Genomic DNA, 18,987 nt, shown 5'->3' on the forward strand with positions numbered 1-18,987 from the left:
TGAGCCAGTGGTGGGAGGTGAGTCAGGTGGAAATCGGGTGGGCAGGAAAGATGGAGAGGCTCCTTCTCTTATATAATGCAAGGAGAGGAACATCTCAAAGGGAAACCTCTCAATTACATATTAGAACAATGCAAGCAGGTGGGATGTATGTTGATCCAAGGCAGGGAACTTGGGGGCTGAACTTGGGAACATAAGAAGAAAGACAGAGTCAGTGGCAGGGACTTGCTTTTACGGGCTGGGGCTGGGCCCTGGGGTGGGAGATGGTAAGTTAAAGACAAAGAAACACTGAGGGTAATTTTCTCATAATTTTCCCTGCTATGACCCCTCGTAGATATTCAGCATATTCCTGTGGGCACTTCTCTTTCGTTATAAGGAACAATTCTTTCTTTTTATTTTCGGGAGGGAGGTGAAGGGACCTCTGAGTCAGTATTCCTTGCCTGTGCTCAGTCAGACATGGCGACCTCTGGGCTGGAAGTTTTTAATACTTTCCATTAGGGCAACTTCAGTGAAAGCCAATGAGGGGTTACAATTACAAAGCTGTCTTTGTAATTATCCCCCAGCTGAGGAAGCCAAAAGGCCTTGAGTGTCTTATTTTGTACTTCAAAAGGAACAGGAGCAAAGCTAGAGTGTGCCCTGAGTGTGTACCTCACCACCTGTACCTGGAGATGGGGGAGGAGAACGAGAAGAAATGCTCGGGGGCTGGAGGTACAGGCAGTGGTGGGTCGCTGTCGGAGCTGTAATAACTAGTCGTGGCCAAGACCTGTAAGATGGTTTGGGCTAGAGGTGTGCAGTGGTACCGTGGGGTCACCCAGTGAAGCAAGGAGTTCCAGACACGGCAAGGGCTTGGGCAGGGTGCGGTGGCTGTCACATTGGTAGCACGACCCCAGGCACTGCCTAGATCCCTTTCAGATCTGAGAGTTTTCTGTTTTCTGTTAGTCCTTTGGACCATAACCCCCCACCTCCAATAATGCAGATTCAATAATACCCCCTTGGAAGTGTTTTTGGAAGAGGGAGGTTTTGTGACTGGTTACTGGAATGTACCCCTCTCCTCTGTCCGGTGAGACCTCACATTTGTCTTCTCTGTGTGTCATCTATGAAGGCTGTTTCCGGGGTTCGGTATAGTCCATCTCCATCTTCAGGACAATTAGTTAATACACAGATATGGCACTTTGGAAACACACAACATATACGTTCACATCAACTGCGCAGGTTTCAAGTATATTTCCAAGTTATTTAATTCTGTGTGTTTTCTCTCTCTCTCTCTCTCTCTCAAATTAAACCTGTAATAGTAATAGGATAGAATAACAATGAGTGTCATTATTCACATTAAAGAAAAGAAACAAGCCAAGTTACAATGTTTTAATTTATAAATGTTGCTTGGAAAGAAATGGAACTGTACCAGAAGTTTCTGCATTTATGGTAATTATCAGGGAAAATGAGGAGTAGGGAAGAAGTGAGAGAAAATTATAGACCCTGCCAGTGGTACGCTAAGAAAAAAAATCTGTTCACAAGGCAAATTGCCAGTAGCCACAGGGACTTTTCTTTTTTTCCTTTTTTTCTTTTTTCTATTTCTTTTGGAAAAAGGACAAAATGACCTCCGCAACTTTAAGTGTAATTTTCTAATTGTTCTAATGCAAAAACCATTTGGCTGAATTTTAAAAATATTTCTTTTTTTATGTTGGAGAGAGAGAGAGAGAAAGTGAGTGGGAGAGAGGGGGCAGAGGAAGAGAGAGAAAGAATCCCAAGCAGGCTCCGCACTGACGCGGGGCTGAGTCCCGCGACTCTGGGATCATGACCTGAGCTGCAATCAAGAGTCGGATGCTCAACTGGCTGAGTCACCCAGGCGCCCCTTGGCTACTTTTTTATTCACACGAACTATGACCTGACACATGAGATGTGAGGGCTCTCCCTCCCTGGCTTTGATTTTAAAGGGTAGCGATTTCCTTCTCTAATACATCCTGGCGAGGCTCTAGATCGTGGGCTCCATGTGGGCTTCCGTCCGTCCACCGTGGCCAGGAAGCTTCCGTTCTGCATGCACAACAACAGTATCTCTGGCCAAGGCTTCCGGCCGTCTCCCCCCGTCCTAGCTCTTTCAAGCCATGATTCACTGGCTCCAGTCCTTTCTGCTTCCATAGTTGTCGTTTCATTGCCTACTGTATTTCTAATACTTTTTTCTTAGCTTATTTTTTAGAGAGAGAAAGAGTGAGTGGGGGACGTACAGAGAGAGGGAGAGAGAGAGAATCCCACGCAGGCTCCATGCTGTCTGCGCAGAGCCCGACATGGGGCTCGAACCCACAGACCTGAGCCAGAGTCGGATGCTTAACCGACTGAACCACTCGGGCGCCCTATGAGCTTTGTTGAACAGTTTCCAATATTCACCTGCCTTTAGTATTATTTCACACGTGTACTTTTCCCTGGAGTTCTTCATTCTTGGTGCGGTTTTTGCCACACGCACAGCACTTGAGAAGGTGAACTAATGCAATCTCATCACCCCTTCCCTCTGCCCCTGTCCTGGCCATGAGGAGTACAGCAGAGCATATAACCTTCACTGCTGGGTTTGTGTCTCAGAGTTGAGAGAAGTTGTCAGTTCACTTGAAATTTGAAATGGATTCAAATTTTGATGCCTATAGCTATGTTCTGTAATTAAATTTCTATTTATTTCTTAGATCATCCCCATATCCTTGAGTTCCACTAACAGAAACTGAAAAAAATACTATGTGTGTCTTATTGCCTATGTTGATCGAGAAGTGTATTACTCACAGGTGCTCTATGTTTTTACGATATCGTTGAACTCTTGCCACAGTAAACATGACAGGAAAATCACCACGTGTATCAAAACAAGAAAGTTGAAACAGTTCCTGGTGTGATCCTAGAGAAGATTGTCCCATACTTACGTTTAAGCACCAATATGCAAGAGCGTGGGACCGTACAGATACTCTCGTTTCTACAATTTCACAATGGGAAGTTTGCCTTTCTGATTTTTCAGAAATAGCTGAGGCAACCTCCCTACCATCCCCATCCCCACTGTTGACTGTGGTTTATGCACACTGTTAGCACATAATTCCAACGTTTAGGCATATGGCATTTCAAATCAAATTTCCTTAGTTTTATTAAGGCTTACCAGTATTGAACGTCACCGACATGCTACTCAATAAACTGAGACAGAAGACAGATGAATTATAGCAGAAGGAATGGGAGATTCTATGAAAGCCAACTTACACAGACTTGAGGAAGAGAGTGTGACGGGGAAGTAGCTATAAAATGCAGCTCTGGTACCTCTTATTTCCCCTAACAAATGATCTGGGGGACGCATGGAATCCTGGCATGCGGATGGTTTATCCAGCTGCACTGTTACAGTTTTGGGACAGAGCACAGTCTTCCTCTGGCCAGGCAGTGCCGCCTTCATGTCCCAGATGCTCCAGTCCCCGGGGAGTCAGTCCCTTTAGTGACCCACCATCACCTGTGGTGGTTTCTTAGTCACCACCCTCCCGCGTTCCTCTGAGAACCTGAGTTCCTCTGACAACTCGAATCTGTGGTCGGCGTTTAGATGTGGTGACACTCAGCACATCAAGTGCACCAGGGGACAGAAGCACAGGGTGAGGAGCCCCCAGCTCCAGTATTTGCACCGCCCACCCCATGCAGAGAAAGACCCGCCCACCTACCACCCTTTAGCTCTGCCTGTTCCTGGAGTTTGCCAGATTCTTCCTCCCACGTTCGTGCCCTCCAGATGCAAGGATGATCTTGCAAACCGTGGCCGGGTCCACTGCCTTCCTCAGCACCCGAGGTCTCTCCTGGGACCTCACCTGGGACTCTTCCTGAGACATGGCCCCTTGTTACTTCTGCAGGCACGTTTCCACTCGGCCTGCGGACCTTCCTCCTACGGGTGTGAGACGTCCAGTCTTGCCTCCAGGACACAGGCATGGCGGGCTGGGTGCTGGAAGGGGAGCAGGCGGGATTGGCTCAGGGGCCTGGTGGCCATTGATCACACACTTACCATGAATTTTGTCTGTCTACTTCCAGTATTTTTATATTGCTTCCCTGCGATTTCCCTCCTTGGGCTCTTCCCGCAGATCGACACTTTCTGCGTTTACCTTCTGGAACAGATTGACATGCTGTTTTTCGGAGGCTCTGGTAAGTCATGGACATCCCACTCTTCCTGTAAAGGAGTATGAAGTCCTGATAAGGGCTGAATGGAGTGAGAGTCTGGACAGCTAGGCGTTCATTGTCCTCAGCACTAAACTACCCCGTGCGTGTACCTGTATAGACAGGGGACCCGTGTCTTCACCCATGTCGCCACATCCTTACCTGAAGACTTTGTGCCGGTTGCTGAACTTTAAAGTCCATGAAATGCAACTATTGGCTTCTCTAAATGGAAATGAATGTGTGGATCTCCTAGGGGTTCTGTAAAAACTAAATGAAATCGTACATAAAGCACTTGGGCATAGCTGGTGATCCAGTACTCTACCCCCTCATCTCACACACACACACACACACACACACACACACACACACACACACACGTGTGCGAGCATTGCTTGTTCATTTCACCAACCTCTCTCTTTATCCCCCTGTCTTCTGTGGAAACCTTCATCCGTGAGATTGATTGCGGCCAGCAGCTCTCAGCTGCATACAAGGACTCCCTACATCCACACGGGACCTGTTCACACAGTCTGGTGTCCCCAATCCTTTCTAAATACTTTCCTCCTGCGTGTTTAGTAAGTGGTCTGTCTCTTTCTCATAGTCATAGTCATCCAGTGCCTTTGACGGATCCCTCAGACTTGTGCTTTGCCCCCCACCCCCGGCAGACATTTTGTATTGGAAAGCTGCCCCCTCTCTTCACTTTCTTACGTTTATTGACCGCGAGAACATTGGTGTTTGTGTTCTAGCCGTTTCTGGGATGATGTCGGCTGTTTACAGCGTGGCCCGGAGCGCCGCCTCGGCTGCCCTGCTGCACGTGCTCTGCTTCAGCGCCGTGAAGGTAGGAGTGAGGACCCAGGCCCCCGCCCTTGTCCTCCCTTTCAGCAAACTAAGTGGGGGTGTAAGCGGGATCCGAGCACATCAGGAGTAGCACGGCCCTGAGGGTGGGACCTCGGTGGTATTAGAAGACATCTTAAGATCCCTGATTTGCTAGGGAAATCAAAGCCACATGGTCTCACCACCGCTGCACGTGCCTCTGTGGCATCATTCTGACCCTCGGCCTCCACCCAGCATGGCGGTCAGCGGGACCCATGTGTTTCCCTGCTTTCTGGAGCATCGCTCAAAAGGCGGTAAAGAGATGAAATGGCGTGAAGCTGTGTGGACAGAGAGCAGCTTTTAAAGTCTAGAAAACAGATGGCCCCTAGACTCATCCAGATGGAGAAAGTTGAGGCTTAGGCGTGCAGCAACGGAGTCCCGCAATGGTGAACACACAAGATGAGCATTGACTTGAGTAAAACAAAACGTTGTGACAGAAAATGAGAGGTAACTGTTGTACACGCAGTGGCTCAGCTGTGCATGATGCTTTGGACTTGTGGTGATCGGAATAATAGTTACATGGGGGAAGGGAAGTGCGTGTGTGAGCAGGAGCATCGGGGCCGTCTTAATCCCGCCTTCCACACTGGAAAGTCAGCAAATAAAATCTAAAATAGAAAAAGATCATGAAATAACAGTGCCTGGGTGGCTCAGTCAGTTGAGTGTCCGACTTTGGCTTGGGTCATGATCTCTAGGTCTATGGATTCTAGCGCGTCGGGCTCTGTGCTGACAGCTAGCTCAGAGCCTGGAGCCTTCTTCTGATTCTGTGTCTCCCTCTCTCTACCCCTCCCCATCTCGCGCTCTGCCTCTCTCTCTGAAAAATAAATAAAACATTAACAAATCAAAAAAATAAAAAGAACAGAACAAGCATGTCACCTAGAAACATGGAGGAACATGGACGAAGCAGCAGCAGCTGGAAGGCATAGCCTTCAGGCAGTGGAACTTGGGCCATGAGATGTTGTAGATGGGGACTGCTCCTGTTCCTTTTCAGTCTTGTAGAACTGTAGAGTGCCCGCAACGTCTGAAGGCCGTAACACATGTAATGTCGGGGGTGTCTTCATCCAGGAAAAAAATCAATTAATATTACACATATTTGTTGACTTTATAGACATCCCACATTTAATGTTTTAATCAGTAGGTACCTCTGATAAAATGAAAATTAAATGTAAAAGAGTAGATAAAAATAATGTATGTTCCAAAGGGTTTTTAATATCTAGCCAATGACACTTCTTAACTGACTCTTTCAAAAGAGTAACTTACACTCTTACTAAATGCATTGCTGTGGGTGGCAGAAAGGTCATTGTTTATTCCCATTTATGGAAGAGGGGGCGTGCGACATGATTGTCTCTGAGGGCATCCCCCTGGAAGTTGTCCGTGACCCTCATTGGCCTGATCTCCTCCCTCACTCCTTCCGTCCCTTTCGTATATGTAGTTTATTTTGCATAAATAAAGAGGAGGAGGAGGAATTGCACACTTTTAAGGCAATTTTTGTGGCGGTGGGGACTCTGTCACCATGTTTATACATTTATACCATCATGCAGAGCAGTCGTTACAGAAGGAATCAATGTTTCTGGCATTCTTTCTTTTGAAATGCTTTCTTGGGGCGCCTGGGTGGCTTAGTCGGTTAAGCGTCTGACTTTCGCTTAGGTCATGATCTCGCGGTTCGTGGGTTCGAGCCCCGCGTCGGGCTCTGTGCTGACTGCCAGCTCAGAGCCTGGAGCCTGTTTCAGTCTGTGACTCCCTCCCTCTCTGACCCTCCCCTGCTCACGCTGTCTCTCTCTCTCTCTCTCCTAGAAATAAAAATAATAATAAAAAAAAAAACATGAAATGCTTTCTTATATGCTGTCACAGGACCCCAGGTATTTTATTCAGGAGAAATACTTGGATAGTTATGTCCTGAGTCCTTGTACTTCTGAGGATCTCTTTCTGCTTTAGGTAAAGCCACTTGCCTGTAAAATTTAGGGGTCACAAGCGCTTACCTGTAGGATTCTTTGTCTGCTCACTCTGTTGTGTTTCAGTGTTTGTTTAAATGTATATTTTCACATGTGTGTTTTTTTATTGTTTTCTATTTTAATTTTTGAGACACCCAGATTTTTAAACCTTTTTGTTTCTGTTTTGAGTTTTCAGTTTAATTCCAGTTAGTTAATGTACAGTGCTATAGTAGTTTCACATGTGCGATTTAGTGATTCAAGACTGCCATACAGTACTTGGTACTTGTCATGACAAGTGCCCTCCTTAATCCCTGTCACCTATTTTACCCATCCCCCTGCCTACCTTCACTCTGGTGACCATCAGTTTGTTCTCTGTAGTTAGGATCTGTTTCTGAGTTTCCCTTTCTTTCTCTCTTTTTTCCCCTTTGCTCATTTGTTTTATTTCTTAAATCCCACATATGAGTAAAATCATAGGGTATTTGTCTTTCTCTGACTAACTTCTTTTCACTTAGCATTGTGCTCTCTAGCTCTATTCATGTCATTGCAAATGGCAGGATTTCATTCTTTTTTATGGCTGAGTAATATTCCATATGTGGGTGTATACACACACACACACACACACACACACACTGCATCTTCTCTATCCATTCATCCATCGATGAACACTTGGGCTGCTTCCATAGTTTGGCTGTTGTAGATAATGCTGCTATAAACCTAGGGGTGCATATATCCCTTTGAATTAGTGTTTTATATTCTTTGCATAAATACCCAGTGGTGCGATGGCTAGACCATAGGGTAGTTCTACTTTTACTTTTTTGAGCAACCCCTATGCTGTTCTCCACAGTTTCTTTTTTTTTTTTTTAAATATTTTTATTTATTTCTAGGAGAGAGAGAGAGAGACAGCGTGAGCAAGGGAGGGTCAGAGAGAGAGGGAGACACAGACTCTGAAACAGGCTCCAGGCTCCGAGCTGGCAGTCAGCACAGAGTCCGACGCGGGGCTCAAACCCACAAACCACGAGATCATGACCTAAGCGAAAGTCATACGCTTAACCGACCAAGCCACTCAGGCGCCCCTCTCCACAGTTTCTGCACCAGTTTGCATCCTGACCAACAGTGCATGAGGGTTCCTTTCTCTCTACATCCTCACGAATACTTGTTATTTTTTGTTTTCATACATTTAAAAAAATCTGGACTTATTGGGATATAATTTTTATACTGTAAAATTCACCTTTTTAATATATACACTTAGATAAGTTTTGATAACTATAGGTAGTCATGTGACTAACACCACACTCAAGTGGAGCAAAGTTTCCACCAACTCAAAGATTCCCTTGTCCACCTTCACAATCCGCCTTCTTCTTCCTACCATAACCTTTGACTACCACTGATCTGATTTCTATGCTTATAACTTATAAAACTCAACTTTATACAATAGAAATCACCAGTTTTAAATATATAATTATATGAGTTCTGATGATTGTATCTACTCAAATGCTATCACAATATTATTTATTATGAATTATTTCATAATATCACAATACATACATCACAATCATGATACAGAACAGTTCCACTTCCCCCGCAGACTGTTCCCCATGCTTCTTTGGAGTCCTTTCTCTCCCGTGCCCAGGTTTCTGCCACTGACAATCTGCTTTCTGTCACTCCAGTTTTGCCTTTTTTTGAATCCCCTCTAAATGGAAGTATACAACGTGTGGCTTTCTGAGACTTCTTGCACTTAGTGGAATGCTTTTGAGATCCTACTGTCTTGTTGCACATGTCAGTCGTTTCTCTTTTTTATCGCCAAGTAGCATAGCTGTGGTTATTTCCAGTTTTTAAAAATTCTACGTAAAAATTTTTTTTAAGAAGAATTGTTTTAATGTTCACTTACCTTTAACAGAGAGAAGGAGAGCAAGCCATGTTGAGTGGGGGGGGCGGGGGACGGGCACAGAGAGAGAGAGGGAGACACAGAATCAGAAGCAGGCTCCAGGCTCCCAGCTGACAGCACAGAGCCTGATGCGGAGTTCGAACCCACGAACCCTGAGATCATGACCTGAGCCGAAGTCGGATGCTTAACCGACTGAGCCACCCAGGTGCCCCAAGTTATAGGTAAAACTTCTATAAACGTTTGTGTGCAGGTATTAGTGTGGATACATGTTTTTATTATTCATATCTTTATTATGTCTTTATTATACTCGTAAATACTTACGAGTGGTATTGCTTGGTCAGATGGATAGTCAATATTTAACTTTATAAGAAACTGCCAAACTGTTCAAAGTGTGTACCATTTTTGATCCCTTCAGAGTCTTTGAGATTTCCAAGTGTTCCAGATTCTTTCTTGCACTCAATATTTGTAATAGTTTTTAAAAATAGTACTCATTCCAGCATGAACTAGTAACTAATTGTGGCTGTAATTGGCATTTCTCTAATAATGCCCATGTCAAGTATGTGTCATATGCTCACTAGCTACTTATTTATCTTTTCCAGTGGAAAGTCTGCTAAAGTCTTTTACCCATTTCAAAATTGCATTATATTAAGATATAAGAGGTTTTTTGGGGGGGCGTCTGGGTGGCTTGGTCGGTTGGGCATCTGGCTTTGGCTCAGGTCATGATCTCACGGTTTGTGGGTTCCACCCCCGCATAGGGCTCTGTGCTGACAGCCAGCTCAGAGCCTGGAGCCTGTTTCCGATTCGGTGTCTCCCGCTCTTTCTGACCCTCCCCTGCTTACACTGTCTCTCTCTCTCAGAAATAAATAAAAAACATAAAAAAAGAAGATATAAGAGGTTTTTTTTAATACGTTCTGAATACAAGTCTTTTATCAACTATATATTGTGTATACATTTTTTTCCTAATCCTTGGCTTGTCTTTTCATTTCATTAACAGCATTTCTCAAGGAGCAGACATTTTAATTATAAGAAAATCCAATTTGCCTATTATTTATTTTATGGTTTGCACTTTTTATGTCCCATCTAGAAAATATTTACATAACACATCATCACACACGTTTTTCCCTAGAAGTTTTATAGTTGCAGCTCTTACATTTAGATCTGTGATCCACTTTGAGTTGATTTTTGTGTCTGAGATGAGGTAAAGATTGAGATTCACTGGCACGATTGTTGAAAAGACTAACATTTCCCTCATTGAATTACCTTGGAATCCTTGTCAAAAAAAACAATTGCTGGCTTCCAGTTCCTTGTCCAGGATGCGAGGGGTTGGAAAGTTGTTACTCCATCCTAACACTAAGTAATAGTTGAACAAATTAAAAAAATCAACAACTCTTTTTGGATCCATTGGAGAAGACAAGAAGCAAGCAAATCGCTGCTCCCACAGTTGGAGAGATGGGCAGGTAGTACAGGGGATCACAAGCTACTGGAGCAGGAACCTGGGAGCAGGAACCTCGTGGGAATGAGTACAAGGGCGGGAAAACCTGAGCTGTGATCGAGGAATTGCCGAAGGCTCAGTCTGGGCAAGTCTGAGAGTTACTATCTCCAAGGGGACCCAGTTCTCAAGGAGGCCCCACACTTTTGTGAGTGTTACCTCCGGGAGCTTTGAACAGGTTCTCACAGTGAATATTGGAGAAAAATCCCCAAATCCCGTCTTGCTTTCAGCAGGTGGAGGGGAAGAGTAAACATTCTGAAATATATCAGAGCATTCCCTTCTTCTTAACAAGGCCTGCCCTCACAATCTCCCCACAGCCTAAACTCCTGGGATTTTTTTTTTTTAATTTCTAGAAGAGAGAGAGAGAGAGAGAGACAGCGTGAACAGGGGAGGGTCAGAGAGAGAGGGAGATACAGACTGAAATAGGCTCCAGGCTCTGAGCTGGCAGTCAGCACAGAGCCCGACGCGGGGCTCGAACCCACGAACCGCGAGATCATGACCTAAGCGAAAGTCAGACGCTTAACCGACTAAGCCACCCAGGCGCCCCAAAACTCCTGGGATTTTTAAGAGCCTAACCGACTTGGAGGAAGGAAATGCTACACTCCAGTTGGCTCTAGCCTTCTATGTGGGCGAAAAGAAATACTGACTCCAGTCCAGCCCCACCATTCTGTCCTACCTAAGCAGGACTCAGATGCACTTATGAAGCTCACAGTCCAGAGGCACAGGCTCATTAAAAAGCTGAGCAGTAATCATGGGACTATAGAATACCTCTCCCCCCATGCCTTAACATCTCATCACTAAATACCTGTTTACCACAGTTCTTTGTACCCAGCATGTCACTCTGGCTATCAAGAAAACAATTACAAGGAGTACTAAAAGCCACAAAACACAGTTTGAATGGATAGAGCAAGCATCAGAATCAGATTTAGATATAGCAGAGGTATGGGAATGATCAGATTGGGAATTTAAACCAATTATGATTATATGCTAAAGGATGAAGTAGACAGTATTTAAGAACAGAGACAGGCAGTATAGGCAGAGAGATGGATTTAAAGAAGAATCAAAAGGAAATTCTGGTGAAAAAAAAACCCCCACAATATAATAGAAATGAAGAATGCTTTTGATGGACTCAGCTGAGGAAAGAATCTCTGAGCTCAAGGTTACGTCAATGGAAATTTCCAAAATGACAAGGCAAAGAGAAAAAGACTGAAGACAACAAAATATCCAAGGCCTGTGGAGCAACGACAAAAGACAGAACATACATGTAATGAAAATGTCAGAAGGAGAATAAAGAGAAAAAGGAGTAGAAAAATCACTTGAAGCATTAATGACTGAGAATTTCCCCAAATTAGTGTCAGACATCAAATCACAAATTCAGGAAGCTCAAAAAGCACCAAGCAGAGGAATTCAAAACATCAACAAAAACAACAAGAAGTAAACCAGTGCATATCATTCAAAATACTAGAAATCAAAGATAAGAAAAAAATCTTGAAAGAAACCAGAGAAAACATTATCTTACCATTGGAGGAGCAAAGATAAGAATTGTGTCTGGTTTTTCCTCAGGACCTCTTATAGACTGAGTTGTTTTTCCCAAATTCAGATGTTCAAATCCTAACCCATAATGTGATGGTATTTGGCGATGGGCTTTTGGGAGATAGTTCAGTTTAGATGAGGTCAGGAGGATGGGACCCTCATGATGGGATTAGTGCCCCTGCAAGAAGAGAAGGAGACACCAGAGCTTGCTGTCTCACTGCTGTGTGAGGACACAGAGAGCAAGTGGCCATCTGCAGACCCAGAAGGAAGCCTATACAAGCATCTGACCATGCCGGCACCATAATCTGTGACCTCCAGGCTTCAGAACTGTAAGAAATAAATTTATGGTGTCTAAGACATTATATTTAGTCATACACGTACTGTATTTTGCTATGGCAGCCTAAGCTGACTTATGACAGGAAACAATTCAAATAAAACAAGAGTGGAGTGAAATAGTTAAAGTGTTGAGAGAAAAAAAAAAAACCACCAATCTATAATGCTGTACCCTGAAAAATTATCCATCAGAAGCGTTTTGTTGAGGGGGATTGGTTGCCCGTAGACCTGCCTTGCAAGACACATTAAAAGAAGTTCTTCAGAGAAAAGGAGCATATTAGGACTGATACTCAGAACGACATAAAGGAGGGAAGATTATCAGAGAAGGAATAAGTGAGAGTTAAATAAATATTTCCATTTTTCTATTATTCCAACCATATATTCAAATAAATATAAGTATACAGTTATTATGTGGTGCTTGCACTACCCCTAAAGTGGCAGAATGTTATTTGAAAGTGGACTTGACTTGATTATAAATGTATATTGCACATTCTAGGGCAATGACTAAAAAAGTGTTTTAAAAAAGACGTATGTTAATAAAGGAGAGAAAATGAAATCAATTAAAACCATAAAAGGCAGAAAAAGAGTGGAAGACAAAAATAGGAACAAAGAACAAGGGCAATGAGTAAAGAACAATAACAACTATAGCAGGTATTAATCCAACTATATTGATAATCACTGTACACATTAATGGTGCAAATGCACCAACTGAAAGGCAGACTGTCAGAGATGATCAAAGAATGAGACTCAGCTACATATTGTCCACAGGAAATCCACTTTAAATATACAGATACATATATCTTGAAGGTAAATGGAGAAATATGTACCCTGAGAAACTAATGAAAAGAAAGCAAGAATATAGGGTGCCTGGGGGCTCAGTCCATTGTCTGACTCTTGTTCCCATCTCAAGTCATGATCCCAGGGTCGTGGGATGGAGCCCTGCATTGGGCTCTGTGCTGATTGTGGAGCCTGCTTAAGATTCTCTCTCTCTCTCTGTCTCTCCCCCCCATCGTCTGACCTTCTCCACTGTTCTTGCTCTTCCTCTAAACAAAAAAGAAAGAAAAAAGAAGAGAATAGCTGTATTAATTTCATACTGCAGAGCAATAGAATGGACTTCAGAGCAAGAGAAGATTTCAGAGATGAAGAAGAGTATTACATAATATTCAAAGGATCAGCTCTCTAAGAAGACATAACAATCCTGAGTGTGTATACACCTAACAGCAGAACATCAAAATGTGTGAAGGGGAAACTAATAAAATTATAAGGAGAAAAAGATGAATCCACTGTTATAGTAGGAGACTTGAACACCTCTCTATCAGAAATGGACAGACCCAGCAGGCAGAAAATCAGTAAGGACGTAGATGAACTGTACAGCATCATTAATCAACTGAATATATTGACTTGTGTAGACTTCATCCAACAATAGCAAAATACACATTCTTCTCAAACTCAGGTGAAGTATTCACTAAGACCACATTCTGGACCATAAAACACATATTAACACACTTGAAAGAATAGAAAGCACACAGTATCTACTTTCAGACCACAATGGAATTAAAACTTCCCAAATATAAGGAGATTAAACAATACACTTCTAAGTAGCACATGGGTCAAAGGAGAAATCTCAAGAAGAATTTAGTATTTTGAACAAAGTGTAAATGAAAATACAACTTATCAAAATGAGTAGGATTCAGCAAAAACAATGCTTAGAGGTAAAATATAGCATGGAGTGTGCATATTAGAAAAAGAAGAAAGATCTAAAATCAGTAATCTAAACTTCTACCTTAGGAAACTAGAAAAAGAAGAGCAAATTAATTCTGAAGTAAACAAAAGAAAATAAAAATAAAAAGTTAGAACAAAAAATCAATGACATTGAAAGATGGAAATTGATAGAGAAAATATACAAAACAAAACACTGTTTTTAAAAAAAAATAGTATTGATTAAATCAATAAACCTGTACCCTGGGCAACTAAGAAAAAAAGAGAGGAGATGCAAATTACTAATTACAGAAATAAATGAGGGGATATCCAGTATAGATTCCATGGACACTAAAAGGATGGTATAGGATTGTGAATAACTCTACACCCATGATGTACATAATCTAGATGAAATGGATCAATTCCTAGAAAGATGTAATCTACCAAAACTCACCCAAGAAGAACGATGATCTGATTAGGATTGCAATATTTAATAAATTGAATTAATAATTAATAAATTTTCAAAACAAGAAGCACCAGGCTCAAAGATGTTCACTATTGAATTCTACCAGACATTTGTGAAGAAATTATACCAATTCTCTACAGTCTATTTTAGAAAATAGAGGCAAAAGGAACACTTTTTAATACATTCTATGAGATCAGAATTACTCTAACACTAAAACCAGACAAAGACATTACACTAAAAGAAAACTACAGATTAAAGTCACGAACAGATGCAAAAACCCTCAACAGAGTATTACCCAGTCAAATCCAACAATGTGTCAAAAATATATACACCATGACCAAATGGACTTTTCTGAGATATGCAAGTCTTGTTCAATATTCAAAAATCAAATAATGTAATCAATTACATCAACAGGCTAAAGAAGAAAAATCACATGATCATATCAACAGATGCAGAAAAAACATTTGAAAACATCCAGCAACAATTCATGATAAAAACTCCCAGAAAACTAGAAATAGTGGGAAGCTTCCTGAACTTGATAAAGGACTTCTACAAAAAACTTACAGCTCACATTGTAATGGTGAGAAACTAATGAAGAAGACAAGGATGTCCTCTCTCACTATTCCTTCTCAACATCATATTGGATGTTGAGATAAGGTAAGAATAAAGGAAACAAAAGTATACTGATTGGGAAGGAAGAAATAAAATTGTCTTTTCACAGATGTCATGATTTTCTATGTAGAAAATTCAAAATTGATGAAAAAAACTCCCTAGAACTAATAAGTGGTTTAGCAATATTGGAGGATACGAGGTTAATATATAAAAGTTATTCACTTCCGTATATATCAGCAATGAACAAGTGGAATGGAAACTAAAAGCACATAATAATAAGTTATTGCTACGCAGCTATCAGAATGGCCCAAATCCAGAACACCGACAACATCAAATGCTGGCAAGGCTGTGCAGTAGCAACAAGAACTCTGATTCATTCTAGTGGGGATGGAAAATTGTATACCTAACAGTTTGGCAGTTTCTTTCAAAGTAAACATGGCTTGTATACAAACATGTGTTTTATGCTCTCATTAAGTAGTATTGTATAATTTAAGTTTCTGATTATTCATTGTTATATATACACTTAATGCTATATATTAGGCTAGTATCTTGGAACCTTGCTAAATACCTACTCTAGTAGCTTTTTTCGGTAGCTTTTTAGTAGAATCCAGTGATTCATCCCCTTTGTATACCAACCAGTGCTCATCCCAGCAGGTGTCCTCAATGCCCCTCCCATTTACCCCCCCCCCCCCGCTTATAAAACCTCGAACAACCCTCAGTTTGTTCTCTATATTTAAGAGTCTCTTATGTTTTGTCCCTCTCCCTGTTTTTATATTAGTTTTGCTTCTCTTCCCTTATGTTTATCTGTTTTGTAGGCACGAGGTCGTATCTCATTGTGGTTTTGATTTTATTTCCTGATGATGAGTGATGCTGAGCATTCTTCATGTGTCTGTCAACCGTCTGGCTGTCTTCTTTAGAAAAGTGTCTATTCATGTCCTTTGCCCATTTCTTCACTGGATTATTTGTTTTTTGGGGTGTTGAGTTTGATAAGTTCTTTATAAATTTTGGATACTAATCCTTTATCAGATATGTCATTTGCAAATATATTGTCCCATTCCATCAGTTCCCTCTTAGTTTTGCTGATTGCTTCCTCTGCTGTGTAGAAGATTTCTATCTTGATGAAGTCCCAGTAGTTCTTTTTTGTTGTTGTTGTTTTGCTTGCCTTCAGAGACATATTAAGTAAAAAGTTTCTGTGGCTGAAGTCAGAGAGGTTTTTGCCTGCTTTCTCCTCTAGGATTTTGGTGGCTTCCTGTCTTACATTTAGATCTTTCATTCATTTTGAGTTTATTTTTGTGTAAGATGTAAGAAAGTGGTCCAGGTTCATTCTTCTGCATGTCTCTGTCCAGTTTTCCCCAACACCATTTGCTAAAGAGACTGTCTTCATTCCACTGGATATTCTTTCCTGCTTTGTCAAAAATTAGTTGGCCATAGTTTGTGGTCCATTTCTGGGTTCTCTATTCTGTTCCATTGATCTCTATGTCTGATTTTGTGTCAGTACCATACTGTCTTGAGGATTACAAGCTTTGTAATATAGCTTGAAGTCCAGAATTGTGATGCCTCCAGCTTTGGTTTTCTTTTTCAGGATTGCTTTGTCTATTCAGGGTTTTGTCTGGTTCCATACAAATTTTTAGGATTGTTTGTTCTAGCTCTATGAAGAATGCTGGTGTTATTTTAATATGAATTGCAATGAATATGTAAATTGTTTGGGCGGTATGGATGCTTTACCAATATTTGTTCTTCCAATCATGAACATGGGATATATTTCTATTTGTGTCTTCTTCAGTTTCTTTCATAAGCTGCCTATAGTTTTCAGTGTATAGATTTCTTATCTCTTTGGTTAGGTTTATTCCTACATATTCTATGGTTTTGGTGCAATTGTAAATGGGATAATTCATTGATTTCTCCTGCTATTTCATTATTGGTGTATAGAAATGTAACCGATTTCTGTGCATTGGTTTTATATCCTACGACTTTGTTGAATTCATGGATCAGTTCTAGCAGTTTTTTGGTGGAATCTTTTGAGTTTTCCATACAGAGTATCATGTCATCTGCAAAGAGTGAAAGTTTGGTTTCTTTTTTCTGATTACAGTGCCTTTTATTTCTTTGTGTTGTGTGATTGCTGAGGCTAGGACTTCCAATATTATGTTGAAAAACAGTGGTGAGAGTGGACATCCTGTCGTGTTCCTGACCTTAGAGGAAAAGCTCTCAGTTTTTCCCATTAAGGATGATATTAGCAGTGGATCTTTCATAGATGGCTTTTATGATCTGGAAGTATTATCCTTCTTTCCCTACTTTCTTGAGGATTCTTGTCAAGAAAGGATGCCGTATTTTGTCAAATGCTTTCTCTGCATCTATTGAGGATCACATGGTTCTTATTCTTTCTTTTATTCATGTGACTGATTTCACTTTGATTGATTTGCAGATATTGAACCAGCCCTGCCTCCCAGGTATAAATCCCACTTGATCATGGTGAATAATTCTTATAATGTATTGTTGGATCTGGTTGACTAGTATCCTGTTGAGAATTTTTGCATCCATGTTCATCAGTGAAATTGGTCAGTAGTTCTCCTTTTCAGTGGTGTGTTTGTCTGATTTTAGAATCAAGGTTATGCTGGCCTCATAGAATGAATTTGGAAGTTTTCCTTTCATTTCTATTTTTTTTTAACAGTTTCAAACAAGTAGGTGTTAACTCTTCTTTAAATGTTTGGTAGAATTCCCCTGGAAAGCCATCCAGCCCAGGACTCTTGTTTTTTGGGAGACATTCGATTACTAATTCGATTTCTTTCCTGGTTATGGGTCTGTTCAAATTTTCTACTTCTTCCTGTTTCAATTTTGGTAGTTTATATGTCTTTAGGAATTAGTCCATTTCTTCCAGATTGTCCAATTTATTGGCATATAATTGCTCATAATAGTCTCTTATTATTGTTTGTATTTCTGCAGTGTTGGTTGTGATCTCTCCTATTTCATTCTTGATTTTATTTATTTGGGTCTTATCGGTTTTTTTTTTTGATCAAACTAGCTAGGGGCCTATCAATTTTGGTAATTCATTCAAAGAATCAGCTACTGGTTTCATTGATCTGTTTTTGTTGTTGTTTGTTTTATTTCAATAGCATTGATTTCTGTTCTAATCTTTATTATTTGCAATCTTCTGCTGGTTTGGGATTTTAGTTTCTGTCCTTTTTCCATTTCTTTAAGGTGTCAGTTTAGGCTGTGTATCTGAGAACTTTCTTCCTTGTTTAGGAAAGCCTGTATTGCTATATACTTCCCTCTTATGACCACCTGCAGCTGCATCCCAGAAGTTTTGGGCTGTAGTGTTATCACTTTCATTGGCTTCCATGTACTTTTTAATTTCCTCTTTAACTGCTTGGTTAGTCCATCCATTCGTTAGTAGGATGTTCTTTAATCTCCACCTATTTGTTTTCTTTCCAAATTTTTTCTTGGGGTTGATTTCGAGTTTCACAGCATTGCGATCTGACATATGCATGGTGTTATCTCAATCTTTTTTGTCTTGTTGAGGGCCCATTTATATTCCAGTATGTGATCTATTTTGGAGAATGTTCCATGTGCACTTGAAAGAACGTGTATTCTGCTTTAGGATGAAGTATTCTGAATATATCTGTTATCTCCATCCAGTCCAGTGTGTCATTTAAAGTTATTGTTTCTTTGTTGATGTTCTGCTTAGATGATCTGTCCATTGCTGTAAGTGGGGTGTTGAAATCTTCTAATATGATGGTATTACTATCAATGAGTTTTTTTGTGTTTGTAATTAATCAATTTCTATATTTGGGGTCTACACGATGGGGCATAAATGTTTACAATTGTTAGCTCTTCTTTGTGGATAGACCCCTTAATTATGATATAATGCTCTTCTTTATCTCTTGTTACAGTCTTTATTTTAAAATCTAGATTGTCTGATATAAGTGAGGCTACTCCATCTTTCCTTTGGTGACCATTAGCATGATAGATCGTTCTCTATCCCCTTACTTTCTATCTGAAGGTGTCTTTAGGTCCAAAATGTGTCACTTATAAA

The 18,987-nt window shown here is 41.0% G+C and overlaps 1 protein-coding gene across 1 annotated transcript in view; it reads left to right on the forward strand.

Annotated features, from left to right (window-relative positions):
- PCNX2 (pecanex 2) overlaps window positions 1-18,987 on the forward strand; it is a 300,964-nt gene that overhangs the window by 92,884 nt on the left and 189,093 nt on the right. Inside the window, exons 14-15 of the mRNA XM_039248833.1 lie at window positions 4,021-4,131; window positions 4,887-4,978. Of these exons, the coding sequence (XP_039104764.1) occupies window positions 4,021-4,131; window positions 4,887-4,978 (203 nt within the window). The remainder of the gene's footprint in view (window positions 1-4,020; window positions 4,132-4,886; window positions 4,979-18,987) is intronic.

The sequence above is a fragment of the Hyaena hyaena genome, unplaced genomic scaffold (assembly GCF_003009895.1).
Source record: "Hyaena hyaena isolate Hyena2069 unplaced genomic scaffold, ASM300989v1 scaffold_319, whole genome shotgun sequence".
Classification (NCBI taxonomy): Eukaryota; Metazoa; Chordata; class Mammalia; order Carnivora; family Hyaenidae; genus Hyaena; species Hyaena hyaena.